This window comes from Colletotrichum navitas (genome assembly GCF_030913465.1).
Source record: "Colletotrichum navitas strain CBS 125086 chromosome Unknown LY79scaffold_18, whole genome shotgun sequence".
Taxonomy (NCBI): Eukaryota; Fungi; Ascomycota; class Sordariomycetes; order Glomerellales; family Glomerellaceae; genus Colletotrichum; species Colletotrichum navitas.
Window position 1 is genome coordinate 451,435 of NW_026850564.1, and position 20,225 is coordinate 471,659.

Sequence of the window (20,225 nt, forward strand, 5' to 3'; positions counted from 1 at the left end):
TAGCCCCGCTGACAGAAGAAGCTTCCTCCGAACTTAGGCAGATCTTACCTCTCGTCACTGCTTTCTCGCCGAATCTCACCAAAGCAAATTGTTCGGGATCCAAAACTATCCCTCTCTCTCGGGGACCGCGGGTTATCGTCGCAACTTTGGGGTTAGAGTCGCAAACGTAAATGTTTCACGGCTCACTTACCTCACACAGCCACTAACGGCGGTTCACCCGTTTGCACACTCTCAACTTCATTGGCAACGACAATCGCTATAAAGTTCCGTTTGGTATTTGACTCGGCCTGGAATTCAACGCTTCTGCATCACATAACCTCTTTGGACACTCCTTCCCAGATCTGCACTGACGCCGTTCACGAACAATAAGCGCAATAGATCTACCCCGCGATCTTTGCGGCTTCTAGAAGGTTTCACGCTTGCATATCACCGCAACCCCCCACCCTCCTTGAACATGGGCGCCGAGGCAGCGAACGATGAGAAAGAGAAGCGTGTTGGCTTTAAGGAGGACGAGGACGCTCATTCGAGCGGGAGCGATGACGACTATCAGAAGGCCGTCGAGGTATGCGACCCATGGCCTGTTGCCTCCCAACGGGACTACGAGCATAATATTAACATGCTTGGCAGGTCACGTTCGACCCTGGCAATCCTTACCGCCGCAAAAGCTCACTGGTGACGTCTGACATTAGTCGGCCTCTCCCGCGCCACCCAAGCAGAAGAACTGAGTGCATTGTCCACCAGTTTCTCGAAAGCCAGAGGAAGGCACGCGACGCCGTCGCCTCCGCCAGCAACCATGGATCCAGATCCAACTCAGCCTCGAGCACTTCCAAGGCGAATGATCACTACCACCACGGCCATCCCACTTACGAGAGCCCTAGCCGACAAGTGGGCGTCAAGGATGTGTCTGGGGAAAGGTGCATCTCCAAAACGGTCGATCCGAAGGGCCGCGCTGCCAAGCAGAGAGCCTCAATTCTGGCAACAGACAGCCCAGAAGACAGCGACATCGGTCAGGCTGACGAGAAGTCCTGGCGATCCGAAATCATCAAGTCTGCTTCGCAAATCGACCTGACGCAGTCGGACGACGAGGACGAACTACATAGCCGACTACTCACCAAGAAGCAGTTAAGCGAAATGGCTTGGGGAGTTCGCGAGCTCAGCAGACGCCTCAGTAGCATGCGCATCAGGTTCCGCGTCAAGACTATCTTCCTTTTGACCAAAATACACGATGCGGACCTGATCATTCGAACCCGGGAATTGACCAAGTGGCTTCTTTCATTTGACCGAGAAGTTGATTACACTGTCTACTTGGAGGAAAAGTTCAAGGAAAACAAAAGGTTCAACGCGCCGGGCATGATCGAAGAACTTAGCAAAGAAGCTCTCGATGCCGGGCAACCGCAAACCAAGGCCAATCACGATGCCATCTCCAAGCGTCTGAGGTACTGGGACGAAGACATGTGCCGCAACCGGCCACACATGTTCGACTTCGTCATTACCTTGGGCGGCGACGGCACTGTGCTCTATGCCAGCTGGCTCTTCCAGCGCATCGTTCCACCAGTCCTGAGCTTCTCGCTCGGCAGTCTTGGCTTCCTGACAAAATTTGACTTCGAGGAGCACCGCACCATTCTCGAGAGCGCATTCAACAAAGGCGTCACAGTAAGTCTGCGTCTGCGCTTCGAGGGAACGATCATGAGAAGTCAACAAAGGAAAAAGCTGGCGAACATCGAAGACAGCAGCTCCAGCCAGGATGAAGATGGACCGAAGCCTGACCTTGTCGAAGAACTTGTGGGCGAGGAGAGAGAGGATGAGCATACGCACAAGCCAGACGGGACTTTTGAGATTCTGAACGAAATCGTCGTGGACCGCGGCCCCAATCCGAGTAAGTTGCTGACCAAAATTTCCTACCGACTAGATCCTTGACCGCTGACCCATGGATCTCAATAGCAATGTCCTATACGGAAATATTTGGTGACGATGAGCACTTCACCTCCGTCTTGGCAGATGGAATTTGTGTTTCGACTCCGACGGGTTCAACCGCCTACAACCTGGCAGCCGGTGGCTCGCTCTGCCACCCCGAGAACCCAGTTATGCTCGTCACCGCCATCTGCGCCCATACACTCTCCTTCCGCCCAATTATTCTACCAGACACCATTGTCCTTCGTATAGGCGTTCCCTACGATGCGAGGACCAACTCTTGGGCCAGCTTTGACGGCCGCGAGCGTATAGAGCTATTCCCCGGAGATTACGTTACCATCAGCGCCAGTCGGTATCCCTTTGCAAGTGTTCAAGCCCAAGGCCGGCGAAGCGAGGACTGGGTCAATAGCATTAGCGGCAAGCTAGGCTGGAATACGCGTCAGAAGCAAAAGGGGTATAGGGAATGGGATAAATAGCCCGTTCGGCCAAAAATATGCAGACGACGGCGCAGAGAGTACCTCGAAGACCAAGAAGCTTCGGATAGTGATACTCCGAGCGAGTGTCCTTTATGCTCATCAGCGTTAGGGTCTCACGTGGTCATATGCAATGAGGGTGGGCGCTTGAGGCCATTCAAATCATGCCTTATTGCGTGGCCCGCTTAGGGACCTGTGACCTCCCATACTTCTGAACGCCAAGACTCGCAAACTGCCTCTGGAACCGCCGGGATGTCTTCCAACACGCCGAGGACGAAGACCGACAAGGTCTATGAGTGCAACCTAGCTTTATCACAACAAAGCTTGGTCGTAATTCTCTCCCGTAAAGTCTTTCCAGGAGAGGAGGTTGGCCAAGAGGGAAACAAGCCTTCTTGGCCAACTCCGCCCAAACCGCACTGCCTGAAGAGAGTTTTTTTCCGGCGTCACTTTCAGACAGCGTCATTGCAACCCTACACCGTCCTGCTCATTCCACACACCCTAAGCAAGGTGGTATGAGTGCAACCTAGCGCCTACCAGCACACATGAGGAATATGCGGAGGTCCATTGAGCACCTGCGTGCGAGTAAACATGCCCAAAAGCCATTTCCTATGAACCGGAAGAGACAGAGGCATTGCTGGATCTCGGTAGCCCGCACGGGCCCGACCCTTTTCCAGGCCAATACGCCAAAACGAACTGGACTGGCTAAAACACTGGCCGTCGGCACCCGTTCTGATCTGACGTACAGGGAGGGTAAAATTACCCGCAGTGCATTGTGTCCCGCCCCCCCACATCGCGTGGAACAGGAATGGGCCCCGGACGACCCCCCATAACTGAAACGCTATACTTCTCTCATTGGCCTCTGGGTAGCGTCTTGGCGAGGATACCGCCGCCAGCCGACAAGACCTGCGGCTCAAAGAGATTTCTGACGTTGTCGCAGGAAAATGGGACGGATCACACCACACATGTCACCTCATGGCGACTACGAAACCGACCGACGTATGCTCGTCGCCTTGTCAGGAATAGAGTTTGGATTTTCCTGTTTTATTTTTCCTCATTGTATTTTGCGCTTTTCGGCAGCTGCAGTCACAGTGCAGTCCTAAGCTACTGTGCTTATTCATGCCGCAACGGAACCCGTGGACAAGAGAGACAGACAATTACTCGGGTTGGGACGAGGAAAGCATGAAACGCTGTTTTATTTTTATTCTATAATTATGAACGTTGGAATAGCAAAACGAGACAGAAAAAAAGACTAAAGAGGCATAAAGGGAAATACGATGATGTGCTGGACAAGGTAGATGGTAGAGGCAGTACTTTCCCCTTTGGGTAGAAGAAAACCAGGCACACTCAACAGCTGATGCGTCCCTTATGGAAGAAGAAAAATAGACCATGTTGAATTTCATAATCTCTGTGATTTGCTATACATGCCGCATGCCGGGAATTATCTAGAACGCGAAACCCATCCACAGCCAACCCCGTCTGCCAAATTGCATTGATATCGTGACGAAAACATGAAGGGGGAAAAAAAGAAAGAAAGAAAGAAAAAGGCAAAGCCGAGATCAGAGGAGTTTGGGTTTACACGCGAGGCGGTTTTTTTTTTTCTAATGTGCGTTTGCGCATCGTGATGAACCCAGATTAGGGGCCGAGGCCGGGAATTGTCAAATAGAATTGGAACAGGTGAGAATAGATGGTATCCACTTTTTCTCATTGAGATTTTTTTTTCTCCACCCGAACAGGCGCCAAGAGAGGTTCATTTACTGCTGCTCATCGACGTCGTCGGCCTCGGTCTCGACAAAAGTCATGGTAACGCCCTCGCCGCTGACGTTCAGGTTGACGGTGTCAATGGCACCACCACTGACGCCTCTCGAGGCAAGCTCCTCCTGTGCACGCTTGACGACATTGTTGGAGGTGGCGGGGACGACCTGGGCAACGGGGGCGGCGGGGTCGCGGGCAACGAGCTTATCGGAGGTCATCTCAACGCCTGCTCGTATCGTTAGCCGGGGTCCGGTTTTGATACATAGTGTGGTGCCTACTTACCCCCGGGAACGCCGGAGCGAACGTACATGGTAGTGACCTTGGCACGGCGGCGGGGAGGCTGCTGGGCTTCATCGGCGCGGGCCTTGACACGGGCGGCGGCACGCTGGCCTCCGGCAGCGGCTTGGGCACCACCCTGCTGGTTGTCGACCTTGATACCAACTCCGGAGCCACCCTCGCCGGTGCCGAGATCGATCTTCGGGCCCTTGGTGAGGGCGGCCTCGGCGTACTTCAGAGCGCGGTCGAAACCGGCCAGATCTCGCTTCTCGCCGGCGGTGTGGGACTTGCTGAGCTGGACGCGAGGAGCAATCTCCTTGCCCATACCCTGGAGAGCAGCGATGGCCTGGGCCTAGATGTAGGAAAAGCAAATGTTAGCTGATATTGGTCCGATTAAGTGCAGATGCCCGTGTGCTTCCCGCACCACACGAACACGAACCACCAAGAATCTCGCTGGAGTGACTGACCTCGTTGATTTGGTTGTCCGAAGAAGTAGCAGTAACGGGAGTGGCGCCGCCCTGAACATCGGCGACGGACTGCTGAGCCTGCTGGTTCTGTTGGATCTCCTGGTTCGGCGTTTCCTGAACCGCGGCAGTAGCCGGGGCAGCAGCCGGGGCAGCAGCCGGGGCAGCCGCGCCTCTGCCAGCACCTTCACCCGCACCCGCACCCGCACCGTTGCCAGCAGCCTGGCCCGCACCTTGTGCAGCGTTGACTGCCGCGCCTTCCAGTACGTTCATCAACTGGGAAACATCGCTTTTGCCGCCGAATGAAATTTCACCATCACCCACCACCAAGGCAGGAGAGTAGGCACCAAGGTTGATGTTCAAGGGCAAGGCGCTGACTTGAGCGGCAAGGCCGGCAAGGGCAAAGATGTAGCGGTTAACCATATTGTCGGTCGGTTCGGGTAGTCGGAATGTCTTGCGTGTGATTCGGATAGAACGGCTCGGAGGGCGTGATGATCCACGGGGCTTTGATACTAGATAATAGGCGTAGGGTTGTATAAGGGAACGACCAGCGGAAGAAGTGAAGTGTTTTAGTGGGTTTTTTTTTTTTAAGTTGGTAATGAAAGAGGAAAACCAAGAGGAGACAGGATACCAGTCGAGCACAGCTAAGGAAGAAGAAAGAGAGAAGAGTGAGAAAACACAAGAGGATTTGGCTTTCATATATCTCCCCATGCGGCGAGAGGTGGGCGAGGTGAGACTGTAGACCGGCGGCATGCTTGAGACGCAGCCGCCAAAATGCCAAGAAACAGAAACCCGCTGCAAGCCTCGTGTTAGTCGCGGGCCCTCGGACATGACCACAAAGGCCTGCTGCCCGGGGTGGCCCCTAGATCGATTCGGTATGGAGGTACAAGGGTGGTCGACTCGTTAGAGGTGGGAATTGCCCAGCTGGAAAGCCCCGAATACTACTATTGGACGGAGGGCTTCTCAAGCTGGCTCTCCGCCGGCGGAGCCGGGGAAGTCCAGAGTGCAGTACAAGCAGCGAAGGACGCAATGAGGCATGAAACGCAGGTGACACCAGAGGCCGGCGGCGGGCCAACTGGACATGCCATGTTGGGATATCCCTCTGGCTGGCGAGGGTGCGTTGTGAGGCGACTCGAGACCAGGCTTAAGGAGGAGACCTAGTAGTAGACTTGACGAGGGGTGGTCTTGGCATCGTCGCCGTGCCTCTATGCGATGGGCAAAAATGCAAGGTAGGATGCCAATTTTGGCCCAGAGATCCACGCTCTGATGTTACCAGGGCGGGGGTAACCCTAACCTCGGACGCGCAGTGAGATCCGTCTTGACTCTCTTGTAAGTTGTCGTTGGTCCAGGGAGGCAGCATTCGAAGAGTGGGTCAGTCGCTTTTGAGACCATGCCAAGAACTCCTGCGATGGCGACTAGGACGTGCACGGCGACGATGCTACCTTGCTGCTTGTCTTCTTTCGGCGACAGGATGAACGGGGCGAAAGCGTGCGGGTGTATGGAGTACAGGCGGAAATTCAGAAAAGAGACGAAAAGAGGCTCTTAACTCCAGTAGCATTCTCGCAGTGCCAAGGGGGCGGATTATCCTCTTGGCACTCGACGGGTCGCCGTGCGGCCGGTGTCGTATTTTGTCTGGCAGGCGGCATTCCCTGGATGTAGTATAGTTGGCATCCTTTCAAGGTACTATGGCCAAGGAGCCCAAGAGATCTTCCCGGTATTGGCGCTGTCGACCGCCATGACGAACAGAATTTCCAGGCCCGCCAAGGGCAATCTTCCAGTGCCCAGCCGCGTACTTTGGCGGGCTACGGGAAGAAGAAAAAAAAAAAAAAAAAAAAAAACCTCCGTGTCTCCAAGACACTCGGGACTGCTAAACGAATAACAAGGGAACTGAATCGGGGTTGCTTTCCTATGCCGAGTCGTGCTCGCTGCAACAAAGGCCACCGTTGTACCGGACGCTGAAATGGCGTCCCGCTCGAATGTTTCCCGATGCCGGCCGGGTCACAGTGGTGGGAATCTCGCCTAATGGTCAACAGTAAGGGCAAACACATCACAGCCGAGCCCCAGTGGTTAGTCCATTGACAATTGTCAGGATGAGCAGCCCCATGCAAGAACTCCGTAGGACGACCATCAAGCAAAAGGGGTCTAGGTGTGTGTACTGTAGTAACCTGACCTTGTGTCGACTAGAGAAAAGTGGGATGCAAGATGCAATGCAGAGAGCGGATGAAGTCGACCGAGGCGGGATGCAGACTCTGCAGTACGTACTGCATGTGCTGGTGCGACACCCTCCACGTTACCCCGCCGGTGTCTGAGACCTCGGAGTTGATTGATAGCCACCGACCGTTGTGCGGAGAGACTCCTCTCTTGTTTGCTCGGGGCTCCGTTCCGTGGCCAATTTTAGCATCGGGTGTCAGACTGGCCACCCCTTGTTTCCAGCGAAAGAGCCTGTTTAGCGGTTCTACAGTGGAGTGCCAAAAGTCTCAGCACACCCACTAATTTCTTAACCACCAACATTATGACTGCATCACTTTGACCAGCAACAAAACCATCAACTTTATATGTGAGAACAAAAGGCTTGTAAATCAGCCATAATTTACTGAAGTTATGGGGAAAATAAGAAGAGGAGGTAGATGTTAGAGGACGCGTTGTGACTCGTTATCGAGTGGGGTGTACCGTGATTTTTGGCACCCCACTGTATGTGATCCCTTCCCCGTTGCAGCCCCAGAAGACATGACCCGTTGGGGGCGAACATGCACACACCAGAACCTCCTTGTCTTGGATACAGGATACAGGTACTAGGGCTGGGCCTGTAGACTGTCAAAACCGACAGGTGGCGATCGAATCGGTTCTGTTGCTTGTAGGTGTCAGAATCAGACGTGGGATTTGGTCAATGCCGTAGGAGGGTTTGTTTCCTTGTGACCGACCTATCGTTTTCTTTCTTTTTTCGTTCTTTTTTTGTCCCTTTTTTTTTCCTTTTTTTTTTTTTTTCTGCAGCACTTTGGAGCGACCGAGGGGTGTCTGAATCGCCGGCAAAACATGTCCTTTCCTAGGTAGTGCGTAGGTAGGTAGGTAGGTAGGTAGGTAAGCACTGTTGCCAGCCACAATCTAATCCTAACCAGCTCTTGCCGGCTTCCCTTAACCCGTACCTCACCTTAGTGCAGGTAGGTGCCTCGGGCCGTACATTAGTGGGAGCAACTGTCATGTGTGGCGGCCTTCCTTTCTATGTACCAGCTGCTCTGCAGTCGAGTCTGAATTGACTTTGACTTAAGGTCCTAACCTTATGTATATGTGCCAAGAGGTCACGTCGCTGCCACCACCATAGTTTGATACCCCGTCTGAGGTGCAGCCGCCACGTTTTGTCCCCGAGGAACAGAGTAAAAGATTAGAGAGGAAGATTAACCCTCGCCCAGACGGCGGAATGGTCGGTCTTGGGAGGCCAATTCAAGTCAAGCCTCGAGGCCCCTAGCGACCCCGTTGACTTGGCTTTCTGGGGAAGCTGTTCTCTCACCGTCATTGGGCCCGTGAGCTGATGTTGCTTGAAAAGGGCTTACCAAGATCATCCATCCACCGGCGACGCTCTTGGCGATGCTCTTGGCGATGCTCTTGGCAACGCTCTTGGCTGCGTCGCCGAGTGTCATCTCGTCTGCTACCCATGCGGACTTGCTCGAGACCCTAGCCGTTGGGGGGCCAAAAATTGCCGCACCTCTTACGAATCCCTTCGGATTGATTGTGTTTGTTTCGAGAATTGGTACCTTACCAACATAAGCTTGTCTGGCTAATCCATCTTGGGTGACTGGGTAGCCGTCATAACCCCCCCCCCCCCCCCCCCCCCTGAAAGAATCCAAGCACGCAAGCATGCAAAACCCCTCGACTGCAACTTTGGGCGTCGACAATTGTTGCCCTTTCACAAGTGCCGACAGAGGAGGCAAGATTGTACGGGGCTGCCACCCCGCCGAGAGCGAGCTGTGACTTGGCTCGATGGTCACCCACCAGAACGGCGGTCTTCGCTGAGTGTGGCACGTCTCCCGACACATATCGCCTCCGGGTATTGATTTTGCAAGGCCTCGTCGATGCCAAGAACCAGGACCACTTCCTTCTTCGGACGGATTCCCGATCGTTACCCTCAAGCTTCTGTCATCCAAGCAAGCCCCTTGTGCGCAATCCTCATTGATATCAGGCTTGCCAAGACGGCAGGACGGCGCCGCAATGTAACCGCAGCCAGCAAGCAGCACCGTAACGGGTTGCCAACCACCAGTACTCCGTACTGCGCAGTGCTTGGGCGTGCGCTTTCACTCGTCGCATATTCTTTCCAGTCCGAAAATAGCTCTTGACGGAGACGGCCTGAGACGTTTGCGACTCTCGGTTGCTGCCTCATTGACTCTTGGACGAACCGGTCCGTACGGGCTCTTCTCTCCGTTTATGCGTTCCATACGGGTCAGCTTACCTGGATCTGTTACAACTTTTGGGCGAATTCTAAATAAATCCTCTCTCGCTCTCTCATGCCTTCAAAGGGACACCCAGGCGTCATTATCCCAGGGACTGACCCGTGTCGCCAGATCCTTCCTAGTTGGGCAAAATCGGGTTTTCTTCACATTGCCTTCTTCTGTTTGTTTGCTGGTTGGCTTGGGAAGGGGGAAGAGTCGAGCGGTGCTGTGGGCTCCTTCCCAAAACGCATCCAAAACAGTGAAACATTCGCGGGATGCTCGTCCTCTATCCGTACATAGTAGCATTCTCTCGTCGCTTATCGCACACGCCAAGGCCGGGCCTCAGACGTGCCAGATAGGGTGGCCGGTGTGGAAGGGGCGGCAAGGAGAGCGAGGCATCGTCGCTTGTCCTTGGGGGGGCCTGAACCGACTACCAGTCAATGAGGGTCTCCTGACTCGTCTCCTTGTTTCCGCCATTGACGCTGTCACTCGCTGCCTGCCCTATATCGCCAACGGATTATTGCAATAACCGGTCAAGACCCTCCTGTGGAAGTCTTGGCGCTGCAGGCTACGGCTCAAGCATCTCTCGATGCAGGTATATTTCCCGACTATTGTCACTTGGTAGAATCCAGCGCAATGTCTCCTCTACGCGTCCTGCGTCTAATTGGAAGGATGATTAATTTCAGCAATCCGAGCTTCCAACTGGCCAACGTGCGACCCCTGTGCCGCGTTGATGTATCAGCAGCCGCATCTGACCACCACTTTCCCTAAGAGGATAGTATGACAGGGGAGTTGCCAATAGTCTGCGGCTCTGAGCGACCTTCCTTACCTCGACCATAACAGCGAAACTATCATCGGCACCTTCTTCATCATTAATCCATCTGGCCACACTATAGTAACATTAATCGAACCAGGACTTGTTCCCTGACTCCTGCTAGCACCTCTTTGCCACTGTCGTGCTCGCAGTCATGACGGCGAAAAGCTGCGCTGAGTCAATCACGCCTCATCGACGCGCGCACTCGCAGCGGATAGATTGGTGTAGACCTCTCGTTCTCGCTGTCGTTCTCTTGAGCCTCTGGACCTGGAAACTCACTGATTATCTCCATGCCCGCAATGCAATTCTCCATCCACACCGTGCCCCGTTCCCGGTCTTCGCCGACTGGGACGACGTCCCGACCAGCGAGGAACTGCGCTGGGTGCGATGCGTATTGCCCGGCATGGTTTCCGCCGGCCGCAGCTACATGTGCGCCCGCCTGACCGTGCCGATGGATTACCAACGTCCTCTGAATAAGTCCTCTGATAGCCCCAAGGTCCACATCGCCATGGTCCTCCTTCCCGCCCTCGGCCACGGCTTGGAAACGGGCCGCTTCTCCGAGTCTCCGCTTCTTGTCAACCCCGGCGGACCAGGTGGGTCCGGAACCGCTTTCGTGCTCCCACCCTACGGCCCCAACCTCCAGTTGGCCGCTGGAGGTACACTCGATCTTATAGGCTTCGATCCCCGGGGCGTCGGAGCCACGACGCCCCGCGCCGACTGCTTCGTCGATATCGAGCCGGGCCATGAGTCCTCAACCAGGGCGAAGAACCTCGGCTACTTGCACCGGTTGACCTGGCTGGCGATGGGTCACGATGTCGGTCTGCTCAACACCACCGCCGCCGCCGAGGACCAGCTTGTCCACAGGACCAAGGCGGCGTCCAAGTTGTGTTCCCTTAAGGACGGGGAAGCGGGCGGGTTCAGATACATGGCGACACCGAATGTGGCGGCCGACATGAAGACCATCATCGAAGCCCACGACGCGTGGCTCAAGGATAACGGATTCGACACAATTCCGCTCAGCGCCGCCGGTACGCTTACAAAAAGTGAAGCGGCACCCCCTTCTACCAAAGGCAAGCTTGTGTATTGGGGCTTCAGCTACGGCACATTCCTTGGCCAGACTTTTGCGGCCATGTATCGTATGTGGCCCTTTCCCTTCGCGTCCGTCGGCACAGCTCGGAACAGATACGGCTGACATGACTCTTATATTACAGCTGAACTGGTGGGACGCTTGATTCTCGACGGTGTCGTTGAATCCGGGGCGTACGATGCCCCTGTAAGTTATTTTCCAGAGCCCCCTATCCAAAACGCCAAAGCACGATGTGCTGACAGCACGGAAGACGTGGATCTCGGCCATACAAGACGCAGACGCGGTCCTCAACAAGTTCTTCTACTTCTGCCATCTTGCCAAAAACGGCTGCGCTCTCTTCCGCGATGGCGATGACGGTCCAGCTCCCGTCAAGGAACGATATAAACAGGTCATGGCCAAGCTGCGGGGCGAACCGATAATTGCCGTCTCTACCTCGGGGCACATGCCCGTCGTGCTGATGGAAGCCGACATCAAGAGGGTGCTCTTCACCTCTCTGTACTCTCCCGTCAAGACATTCCCTCTACTGGCCAATTTCTTAAACCGATTGTTCGTCGGAGACGACATCTCCGAGTGGTTGATTGTGCCGGACTTCGGCTTCATTCGTGATCCCAACTTCAAGCTGCCGCTTTACCCCGAGGAGAGCACGTGGGCCGTCTTATGCAGCGACAGTCGGTACCGTGTAAGTGGTAACTATCACGCTTTCAAAAATGCAACACTGACAAGTAACCTGTCCTGCAGCGGAACGAGACTTGGGGGGAGACTTTCGACAAGGTGTCCAAATACAGCACTTCGGTTGCTGACGTCGTAAGTCTAGTCCATATCATGCATAGCCATGAAGCTAATATACAGCTCAGTTCACGACCATCATGATGACCTGCGAAGGCTGGGAAATCGAAGCCAAGTTCCCCAGCCCCGACTGGGACGCAAATCTACAGAGCCCGGACCCGGTCAACATCTCCTTCCCGATCCTCTTCGCAGGCAACACCCACGATCCCGTCACACCTCTCTCTTCGGCAGTCAAAATGTCACGGAACTTTGCCAACGCCGCCGTCTTCGAGCTCGAGGCTGAGGGCCACTGCACCCTTGCCGCGACCTCGCTCTGTGCCATTACGAAGATCCGTGACTACCTACAAAAGGGCATCGTCCCAACGCGGTTGACTGTCGCCGCCGACGGCACTCTTTCGGGTTGGGACAAGTGCAAGGCCGATGAGAGGCCTTGGAAACCCTTTCTGGGCGGGCCTGGCGAGCTGGAGGGTGGCGTGCGGGCGGAGGACCTACATGCCTTGCAGGGGTTGAGAGACGTGCATGACAAGGTCGTCGGCAGCTTGACACCGCCTCTGAAGCTGCGCCTTGATTGATGAATCAAGCTCCACAATCCGCGATCCCGCATAGATCGTAATCCTGAATGCGGTTTTCTCGACATGGTGATCTCGCCGGCACTTGGAGAGCTTGTTCCATATCTTACGGGGTGGGGACAAGACTTCTGGCCAGGCTCTGTATGAATGGGATTTTGATGGTTCCACCTCGATAGAATGCATCAAGGAGGTCGATATACCCTCCCGCGATCGAGCATGTTGTCAGCCAAGGTATCCAGCCGATCTCGATGTCTGTCAGGCTGAAAACCCAGTCTACGCCCAGTCTTGGACGTGGGGCATGAAAGAAGATGGAACCGGCTCGCTCTTCAGGGCGGTTTACCGTCCACGACAAAGCCGTACCTGAGTAGCTGCTCTTGGTGCTGACTTGTGTCTCTCAACTCGAGGCTTGACAAAGACATGCTGCCTCGATATTGACCGCCGCCCCCCTCCCCCCCTCCCCCTCTTCCCCTTGAGTCTAACATCCTTGTACACAACGCGAAGAGGGGATAGTAAACATGAGCCGCTAACGGCAATCGTAAATCGAATCCAGATTGCACAGTTGACAGGTCGAGATTCCCGACAGGCCCGCCCTCATGCAGGAGCCTCGGTCCAGATCTATACGTGGGCGCGTTACAGGTAGACCGCCTGTGGACGCGTAAGGCAGTTTTCATGCTTCTGGCACGCACGCATACACACACAAACACACACAGCCTCTCTCTCTTCACGGCTGGCGAAACGATTCCGGTGCTTTTGTCCATGTTTCCGCCTAGACCGCTCGATCGTGGGGTTGCGGCTGCTCCTGCGCGGGACCACTGCAAACGCCCGCGATGTGATCGCCGATGCCATTAGCCTGGCACCAGACGATTCTTGACCTCTCGACGTTTCGGGTCCCTTTCCTGGTCTGAAGTAGTACCGGCATGTCTATGCTTACTCCGTTTGGTTCTGCAATCTGATCGTGGCCATGGCGTGTGTGGCTTGGGCAGGACGGACAGGGCCAAACGGATTCCTACGAGCGCCGAGCCTGCGCGCCTCCAACCGGACTCGGGCATATGCTTTTTTTTCTCGTGCTCCCAGTAACGTGACGATGCCAGGCAACCGCCGCCACCAAAATCACTAGCACTGCCAATGGCGTGCGGTCTAAGATGGACTCGCACGCGTTTTAACCGCCCAATACGCCTCGCCCCAAAGCAATCGCATGCTTCTCTAGCTAGGCAAGAACACACAAGAAGCTACCCCTCATTCCAAGGGGATCGACGAGCGCCGAGCGGTGTGCCCCTCGACCGCCGCCCAGGCTTGTCTGAGACCAGATCGTTTCCCTCCCCACTCTCCCCCGACGCCGAGCGGACGTGCGGTCTTACCCGCCGATGCGGTCGATGACCAACTGTGGCATCGATCATCAGGGGCTGCGAGAATCGCTGCACGAGGAAAAGCTGGCAGGCGGGGGACCGCACCTGGCGTGCCTTAGCGTCCACTATCGATGCGTCGTTCCGTGGCTCAGTGTTGCTTTCTTATTCCATACCCGCGGTGCTACGTTGTCGGCACGTGTCAATGGGTTAGGCACATTCTTCAAATGCAAGAGCCCGCGTGTCCATGAGAGGGGTCAGAGGGGTAGGTATGTAAGCCAAAGAACCAGGAAGACACCGCGCGGGCGGCTTTGAGAGACTTCATACGATGTATCCTAGCTTGGGAGAGAGACAGCGAGTTGACATGAGGCCAGGAGGTTAGAGAGGACTGTCAACAAACAGTGGCAGCCAGCATGCGAGCTTCGAGCTGCCAGCTCAACAAAAGCTTGACGACATAGCTCCAGAGCGGCAGCGGGTCCACTTGAGACTCCGAGGCCCAGTTCCTGACGACGCTAGGCCCCGCTGATTGACACTAGACCGATCCTAGCTTATTGAGTGGATTGTGGATACGGTATACCTGAGAACCGTGTATGTCTGGGAATGAGCAATGCGTAATAGAGGGGTAGAAGAGGGGTAAGTTCGGGTTCCTCAGGGTCCGCAATGGCTTCGCTGCCTGGCATGGCATAACCGGCGTGTTTTCGATATGTCGTATGTCGTTGTGGTGACGTATTTTGCGTGGGATTACTTCGGTTTCGGGAGGCCAGACGGCAGGCAGAGGGACGGTACGGGAAATCGGGATGGGACAAATGTTGTGAAGGGGCACGAGATCAGGACCCGGAGTCGGCCAGGATCTGAACAAGTGGGTAAGGGATGTGGCGGGCCCAGCGAAAATACGCATGTTGTGATGCACGCATTTTGTCAACCGAATTTGAGACTGCACCGCAGATTCGCCTGGGTCGCGGCAAACGGGAAGGTACTTGCTCTGTTAGGAAAGGCATCAATGGTTTCCTCGCATCGCATTCGTCCGGTTGAGGGACGAAGCCCGCGCCTCTGGAGCGTCATGCGAGACGGCCAGCGGAGATTCCCCTATTCTCCAGGGCCTTCAGCCTCTTTGGCCCGGACGATAATGTCCGGTCTAGGCCTGGGGACCGACTGTGTATGGGGAAAAGATCGATACCAACCAAAAGACGAGATCTCGATGACATACAGTCGTCCGCATGCCTCCGAGCGGATTGGGAAACAATCATCCCCACACTCATCGCTGCCGCATCCAGAGAGGCAGAGGCAGGCGGCGGTTCTCCCTCATCAAACGCTCTGGGTGGTCCAAAGCACCAAGTTACCTAGCGATGGCGTCACCATGCAGGGGATTCTGCGACGATGGGACGAATCAGCGACGCCGTGGCTGCTCCCTGAGCTCCTGGCTCAATCGGCTTGCTGGTCCGTGTGGTCTATTGAGCTTGTCAGTCTCTTCCCCTATCAATGCTGCGTGCACGGCTAGGATCCTTTGCATCGGGTGGGAGGTCCACTGTGGCTGCAAGCTTACTGGAGAGCATGCTGGCTTGACCTTTGGGTGAGCAATGTGAAGGCGCTTACAATAATGGGACCTCGGGTGCCAGAAGGGTGGGGGAAGCGGCGATGTGATCGCGACTTGCACAAATGCCATCCTGCTGACTGCGGCATGTTTGGCTGGTTGGCTGGCCGCCGTGGTGCAATCGACAGGCTGACGTATTCTCCCGGCCAGCATTACGCGACAAATACATAGCATGTGGTATGCATGTCTTGCTACAAACACCAACTGCAAGCTCTGCAGCTCCAGAAGCGGGGGCACCCGGTTCAGAGATGAAAACCTCCCTAGGTAGGTAGCTATGTAAACTACCTAAGTAGGGCAGGTAGACTACCGACATACGTAAACTACCTACCTACCCCCCTACCTGGGGTACTTCAGACAAGCCTCAGTTGACACGCGGGGACGCTATGACGTTGGCGTATGTCTGTTCCTGTCTCATGCTGTAATGACGTCATTTTGCCAAAAAGGGGAAGGCTCCTCCCAGGCTGGAGCTCCGTTTTGTGGCTGGTGAGACTGCATCCGAACCAGACGCAGCTTTGCACGGTGCCACCTTTTCGGTCGGTTTTGATAGAGATCCCCGGTTGGCTGATGGGCGAGGACCATGCCATCCATCTCCAGTCCTCTCTAACTGGAGTAACTGCGAAGAAGCACCAGGCAGGCCCGTGGTCTATGACGCCATTCCTTGGGTTCACATGAGAGACCCTCAGCGTCCCTGCCCGATGGGGTGAAACTGCGCTACAGCCACGAGTGGACAAACCCGGCGGAGGGTCATTCAGTACTCTGTACTTGCGCAGGGAGAGGCACGCACGAGAGGCATTGGTTGTCTTTGGGATACCGCAAAAGAGGGGGAGGGGCAGGTGTTGGAGGGGCAAACCCGAGGTACCTCTGCCCATTGTGCAAGGCGGCAAGCTACCTACTGTCCCACATACCTACCCGCTTCCAGTCTGGTTGTGAATGATCTCCGTCAAGGCCAGCGGGGCAACTTCCGCAAGGCAGGAAGGAAGGTACCACGCAAGAGGCAACCACTTGCTGCCTCTTTCACTCACGGGCGGCTTCAAAGTGCTTTCAATTTCTTATATAAACCTCCCCTTCCCACCACCTCTATCATCTTTTCTTTTCTCCTCATCACACACTCAAACAAACAAACTCAATCAATCTTCTACTTCAAACCAACCAACCAACCAAACAACCAACAAACCCAACCATCAATCAAAATGGACACCATCAAGAACGCCGCCAACTACGTCTCCGAGTCCGTCCAGGGCGCCGGTGCCACCGCTTCCAAGGAGGCCAACAAGAACGTCGCCAAGGACAGCGATGCCGGCATCATGAACCGGTAAGCTTCACTCCTACTTCTTTCCTTGACACTTCACTAATATGCCTAATAGTGCCACCGCTGCCAAGGACGCCGTTGGCGACAAGCTCGACGAGTCCAAGCACGACGCCAAGGGCGAGGGCTACAAGCAGGCTGCCAAGAACTAAATCATTTCCACGATATCCCAATAATCGGAATGGGCCAAGGGAAAGGCGTTCGGAACGGATCGGGGATACGCAGTGAGGCACACCTAGGAATGATTAATTACCCTCACCTAGAATAGCCATAATGCCACTTCATTGCTAGTAAAACACAAGTTCTCGTGATCTTTTGGACATTAGACATTTCCCACCGCCATTCAGAAAAACGGCTGCCACGTTTCTTGATTCAACTTTCCTTATGGAATCTGATTGCTCGTTGTTCTTTCTGCCAATCATGCCGATAAACATCTTTGCCGTTGATGAGGCTGCCATGTAAGTCTGATATCATCAGTTAGTTGCACTACAATCTGCAAGTATCATCCTTGTACGGGCGTGCCACGTTTCCCCCCACCACCACACAAACTGGTTCCCCACACCGGGGCTGCTCCCCCGGCGCACGGATCGCCAACCTCAACGTCGCGAGATTCCAGCGTTTCTGGTGTGTTGGGGTGAAGCAATTGAGCCGCAATCTTCCACCACCACCTCCATCACCACCCTCTATCTTGAATCGCCTTCGTTCGGAATCGCCACCACTATGTCGACCGCATCATCAACCCTCCCACCCGATCTGTTCGACCAAACGACCCTCGTCTCCCTTGGAGCTACGGTAGTTCTCCTGTCCATCGCCATCGGCGTCTCTCGTCGCGTGCTCCACCCGACGACTTCGACGAAATATCGCATCCTCTTCGTCTGGCACGCTTTTGATGCTCTTATTCACTTCTTCCTCGAGGGCAGCTTCCTCTACCACTGCTTCTTCTCGTACATCTCGCTCGCCGAAATCTCCGACGCTGACCTAGGCCGATTTCACCCGACACCGGCCAACTTCCTGGGCCACTCGGACCGTATCTATGGCTCCCAGGCCGCCGGCGACAACCCCTTTGCCAAGCTTTGGATGGTCTATGCGAGGGCCGACAAGAGATGGGCCGGCGCGGACTTGGTAGGTTGTGCTGCGTGAATAGGAGTGGGTTGAGACTGACGCGCAACACAGGGCGTGATCTCGCTGGAGCTTCTGACCGTGTTCGGCGCCGGGCCCCTGGCGGTGTGGATCTGCTACTGCATCGCCAAGCGCGACCCCAAGGTCAACATTTGGATGATCATCATCGCGACGGCGGAGCTCTACGGAGGTGAGTCGACGAGCGGGTTCTCGACCCCCTTTTGACCGGAGGGCCAGCACGACTGACGCTTTGGCTAGGTTTCATGACCTTCTGCCCCGAATGGCTGACGGGCAACATCTATCTCGACACCAGCAACTTCATGTATCTGTGGGTGTACCTGGTCTTCTTCAACATGCTGTGGGTGTTTATCCCCTTGTACGCCATCTATGTCGCCTACGGGGAGATTTCGCACGCCTTCAAGGCCCGGGGCGCGAGAAAGAACCTTTGAGCAGGTTCAGTGGTGGCATAGGTGATTAGTGCGGGATACGCGATTGGGTATTCTGCAATGCTAGAGCCGCATCGTCACGCAATGGGCACGTTCAAGGCCCGTGTTGCCTTGCACCACTTTGATAAGTGACACTTTCGGCTCGGCCACGATCATATTATAGAACCCCGTAGGAACCTAGGCTAGGTCGTGCGCAGAGTCGTGGATTGAGCGCCAAAGTGATGTTGAAGAATGAGGAGCGTAACTAGTTAAGGGCACGTGTTGACACCATATGCGAGCAAATCCGCTAGCGATAGTCCAAATGCAAGGTACAGCGGGTGCCCTTCTGAAATTGAGCAAACCATACCCTCTCGCTCTTCCTTTTATCATGAGTCAAATATGGCCACAAGACATTCGCATACAGGTATGGCTCTTTGGCATAGACGGCTGATGGATATCGAATCTCAGTCCGAAAAAGCCTTTAGTGGCTTATGAATGACGACACGTCTATGCTCGAAGGAGGCCCGTAGACCAACTTCAACTTATATGTGCCTATCTGAATCTCACACTCCTCTCTACAATGCCGGCGCGGACTCCATTGTCAGAGGCACGCACCTCCGTTCTCCCGTTTATGTTTAGTGCTTGATTCTCCCGACACTCAAACGGATGCCGGAACACAATTCGGCCATGCCCAACCCAAGCAAGGCAACAACGCGACCGCTAATCGTTCCGAGACGGATTTTAGACAAAGGACACTGTGGTTTGACAAGAAAGACATGGCAAAGTTGCAGCGGAAGGCCTTGGAATTGGCTAGTTTGTATGTTTGCCTCGTGACCTGAAGCATCGACTGGCCCGAGAAGGCATCATGGGAGAAAGGCTACACGCGTAAGGGCTTCCAGATATGTTGCTCCGTGTCGGTCTGAGCAAAGGCTTTGGCGTCTGACACTACTAGTCCCTTCAATGCCACGGTATCTAATTTGCCGTTCGCTTCCGAATTGGACCCAGAGGGCTCAGTCACCACTTTCATCCTACATGACAGCTATCTCCGAGCTCGATTGGAAAGACGGTTAAGCTGGACCTTGAGTCGGACTGCATCCGGTCCGGGACTATTCGCGCCTCAGACTCGCGAATTGGCAAAAACGCTCAACACGGCCCCGTCATTAGAGAGAGAGAGGGGGTGGGTGGATGGGTGGTAGTATGCCGAGGCAAAGAAATCACAGCAGTCCAAGCCCGAGTGCTCCTTAGATACCTACTTCTCGCATTTTTCTGCGTGCCTCCTTCTACATGGCTTCTTTCATAATCGAAGAACGTCGCCTGCTGTTCCGGTGCTCCTGCCTCCTGCTCCTTCCTCGACGAACATGTGCCTGCCGTCAGTATCCTGAGAAGCTTCCAACCGTTTCCATTATGGACGAACGCTACCTGCCGTTCCCGTGCACCTGCCTCCTTGTCATCACAGTCTCGGTGCCCCGTGGTTTTCAGAGATGAGATATCAATCAATGGTATCAGGGCTAGGTTGAATTATTGATTCAGTTTCATAGGTACCCTACCACGCGGGTTCCAAGATACACCGCTAGTCAACACTAAACTTGGGTAAGGCGATCTGAGAAACCGGCTGTGTTTTTTGGAACCCGCGTGCTTACTAACCTCCCACGTGGTGCACTTCGGTGTCGAGGGTGGCTAGACGGTCCATCCGTTGATGATCATCGTAAGAGTCATATCTGTCACTCTGGCTTTGTCAGGACTGATACATTTTCCCACGCAATTGTCCAGACTATGTGCCCGGTGACGTGAAACTCCGCAGGGAGTGATACCCCTGTGCAAGTGTAGACTCAGTATCTTCTAACGGTCATTCAAGCGAAGCCAGATGAATGGCCTGTTATCCCACGTA

The 20,225-nt window shown here is 54.8% G+C and overlaps 8 protein-coding genes across 8 annotated transcripts; 5 read left to right on the top strand and 3 right to left on the bottom strand.

Annotated features, from left to right (window-relative positions):
* Positions 1-454: 454 nt before the first annotated feature.
* LY79DRAFT_511849 (ATP-NAD kinase) lies at positions 455-2,387 on the top strand (the record flags this gene model as incomplete). The annotated part of the gene is made up of 3 exons (XM_060554313.1): positions 455-562; positions 628-1,876; positions 1,942-2,387. 3 exons carry the CDS (start codon positions 455-457, stop codon positions 2,385-2,387), a joined length of 1,803 nt encoding a protein of 600 aa, XP_060415989.1.
* A 1,308-nt stretch (positions 2,388-3,695) lies between these two features.
* Positions 3,696-5,299, bottom strand: LY79DRAFT_682787 (uncharacterized protein; the record flags this gene model as incomplete). Its single annotated transcript, XM_060564593.1, has 3 exons — positions 3,696-4,365; positions 4,419-4,764; positions 4,880-5,299. The coding sequence occupies 3 exons, from the start codon at positions 5,297-5,299 to the stop codon at positions 4,136-4,138; spliced, it is 996 nt and encodes a 331-aa protein (XP_060415990.1). The 3' UTR covers positions 3,696-4,135.
* Positions 5,300-9,168: 3,869 nt separating this feature from the next.
* Positions 9,169-9,915, top strand: LY79DRAFT_128824 (uncharacterized protein). The gene has a single exon (XM_060550829.1). It carries the CDS (start codon positions 9,293-9,295, stop codon positions 9,824-9,826), a length of 534 nt encoding a protein of 177 aa, XP_060415991.1. The 5' UTR covers positions 9,169-9,292; the 3' UTR covers positions 9,827-9,915.
* Positions 9,916-10,062: 147 nt separating this feature from the next.
* Positions 10,063-12,718, top strand: LY79DRAFT_128826 (TAP-like protein-domain-containing protein). Its single transcript, XM_060550830.1, has 5 exons — positions 10,063-11,247; positions 11,323-11,384; positions 11,449-11,877; positions 11,937-12,002; positions 12,053-12,718. Exons 1-5 carry the CDS (start codon positions 10,266-10,268, stop codon positions 12,554-12,556), a joined length of 2,043 nt encoding a protein of 680 aa, XP_060415992.1. The 5' UTR covers positions 10,063-10,265; the 3' UTR covers positions 12,557-12,718.
* A 210-nt stretch (positions 12,719-12,928) lies between these two features.
* Positions 12,929-13,677, bottom strand: LY79DRAFT_548706 (uncharacterized protein). The gene has a single exon (XM_060557419.1). The coding sequence runs from the start codon at positions 13,397-13,399 to the stop codon at positions 13,184-13,186; it is 216 nt and encodes a 71-aa protein (XP_060415993.1). The 5' UTR covers positions 13,400-13,677; the 3' UTR covers positions 12,929-13,183.
* A 1,887-nt stretch (positions 13,678-15,564) lies between these two features.
* On the bottom strand, positions 15,565-15,828 carry LY79DRAFT_548709 (uncharacterized protein; the record flags this gene model as incomplete). The annotated part of the gene is made up of 1 exon (XM_060557420.1): positions 15,565-15,828. A coding segment is annotated over exon 1 (207 nt), but the record flags the coding sequence as incomplete, so codon positions are not given.
* An 849-nt stretch (positions 15,829-16,677) lies between these two features.
* On the top strand, positions 16,678-16,945 carry LY79DRAFT_668468 (glucose-repressible protein; the record flags this gene model as incomplete). The annotated part of the gene is made up of 2 exons (XM_060563533.1): positions 16,678-16,799; positions 16,852-16,945. 2 exons carry the CDS (start codon positions 16,678-16,680, stop codon positions 16,943-16,945), a joined length of 216 nt encoding a protein of 71 aa, XP_060415995.1.
* Positions 16,946-17,513: 568 nt separating this feature from the next.
* Positions 17,514-18,361, top strand: LY79DRAFT_512198 (emopamil binding protein; the record flags this gene model as incomplete). The annotated part of the gene is made up of 3 exons (XM_060554345.1): positions 17,514-17,915; positions 17,967-18,102; positions 18,171-18,361. 3 exons carry the CDS (start codon positions 17,514-17,516, stop codon positions 18,359-18,361), a joined length of 729 nt encoding a protein of 242 aa, XP_060415996.1.
* Between the last annotated feature and the right edge of the window lie 1,864 nt (positions 18,362-20,225).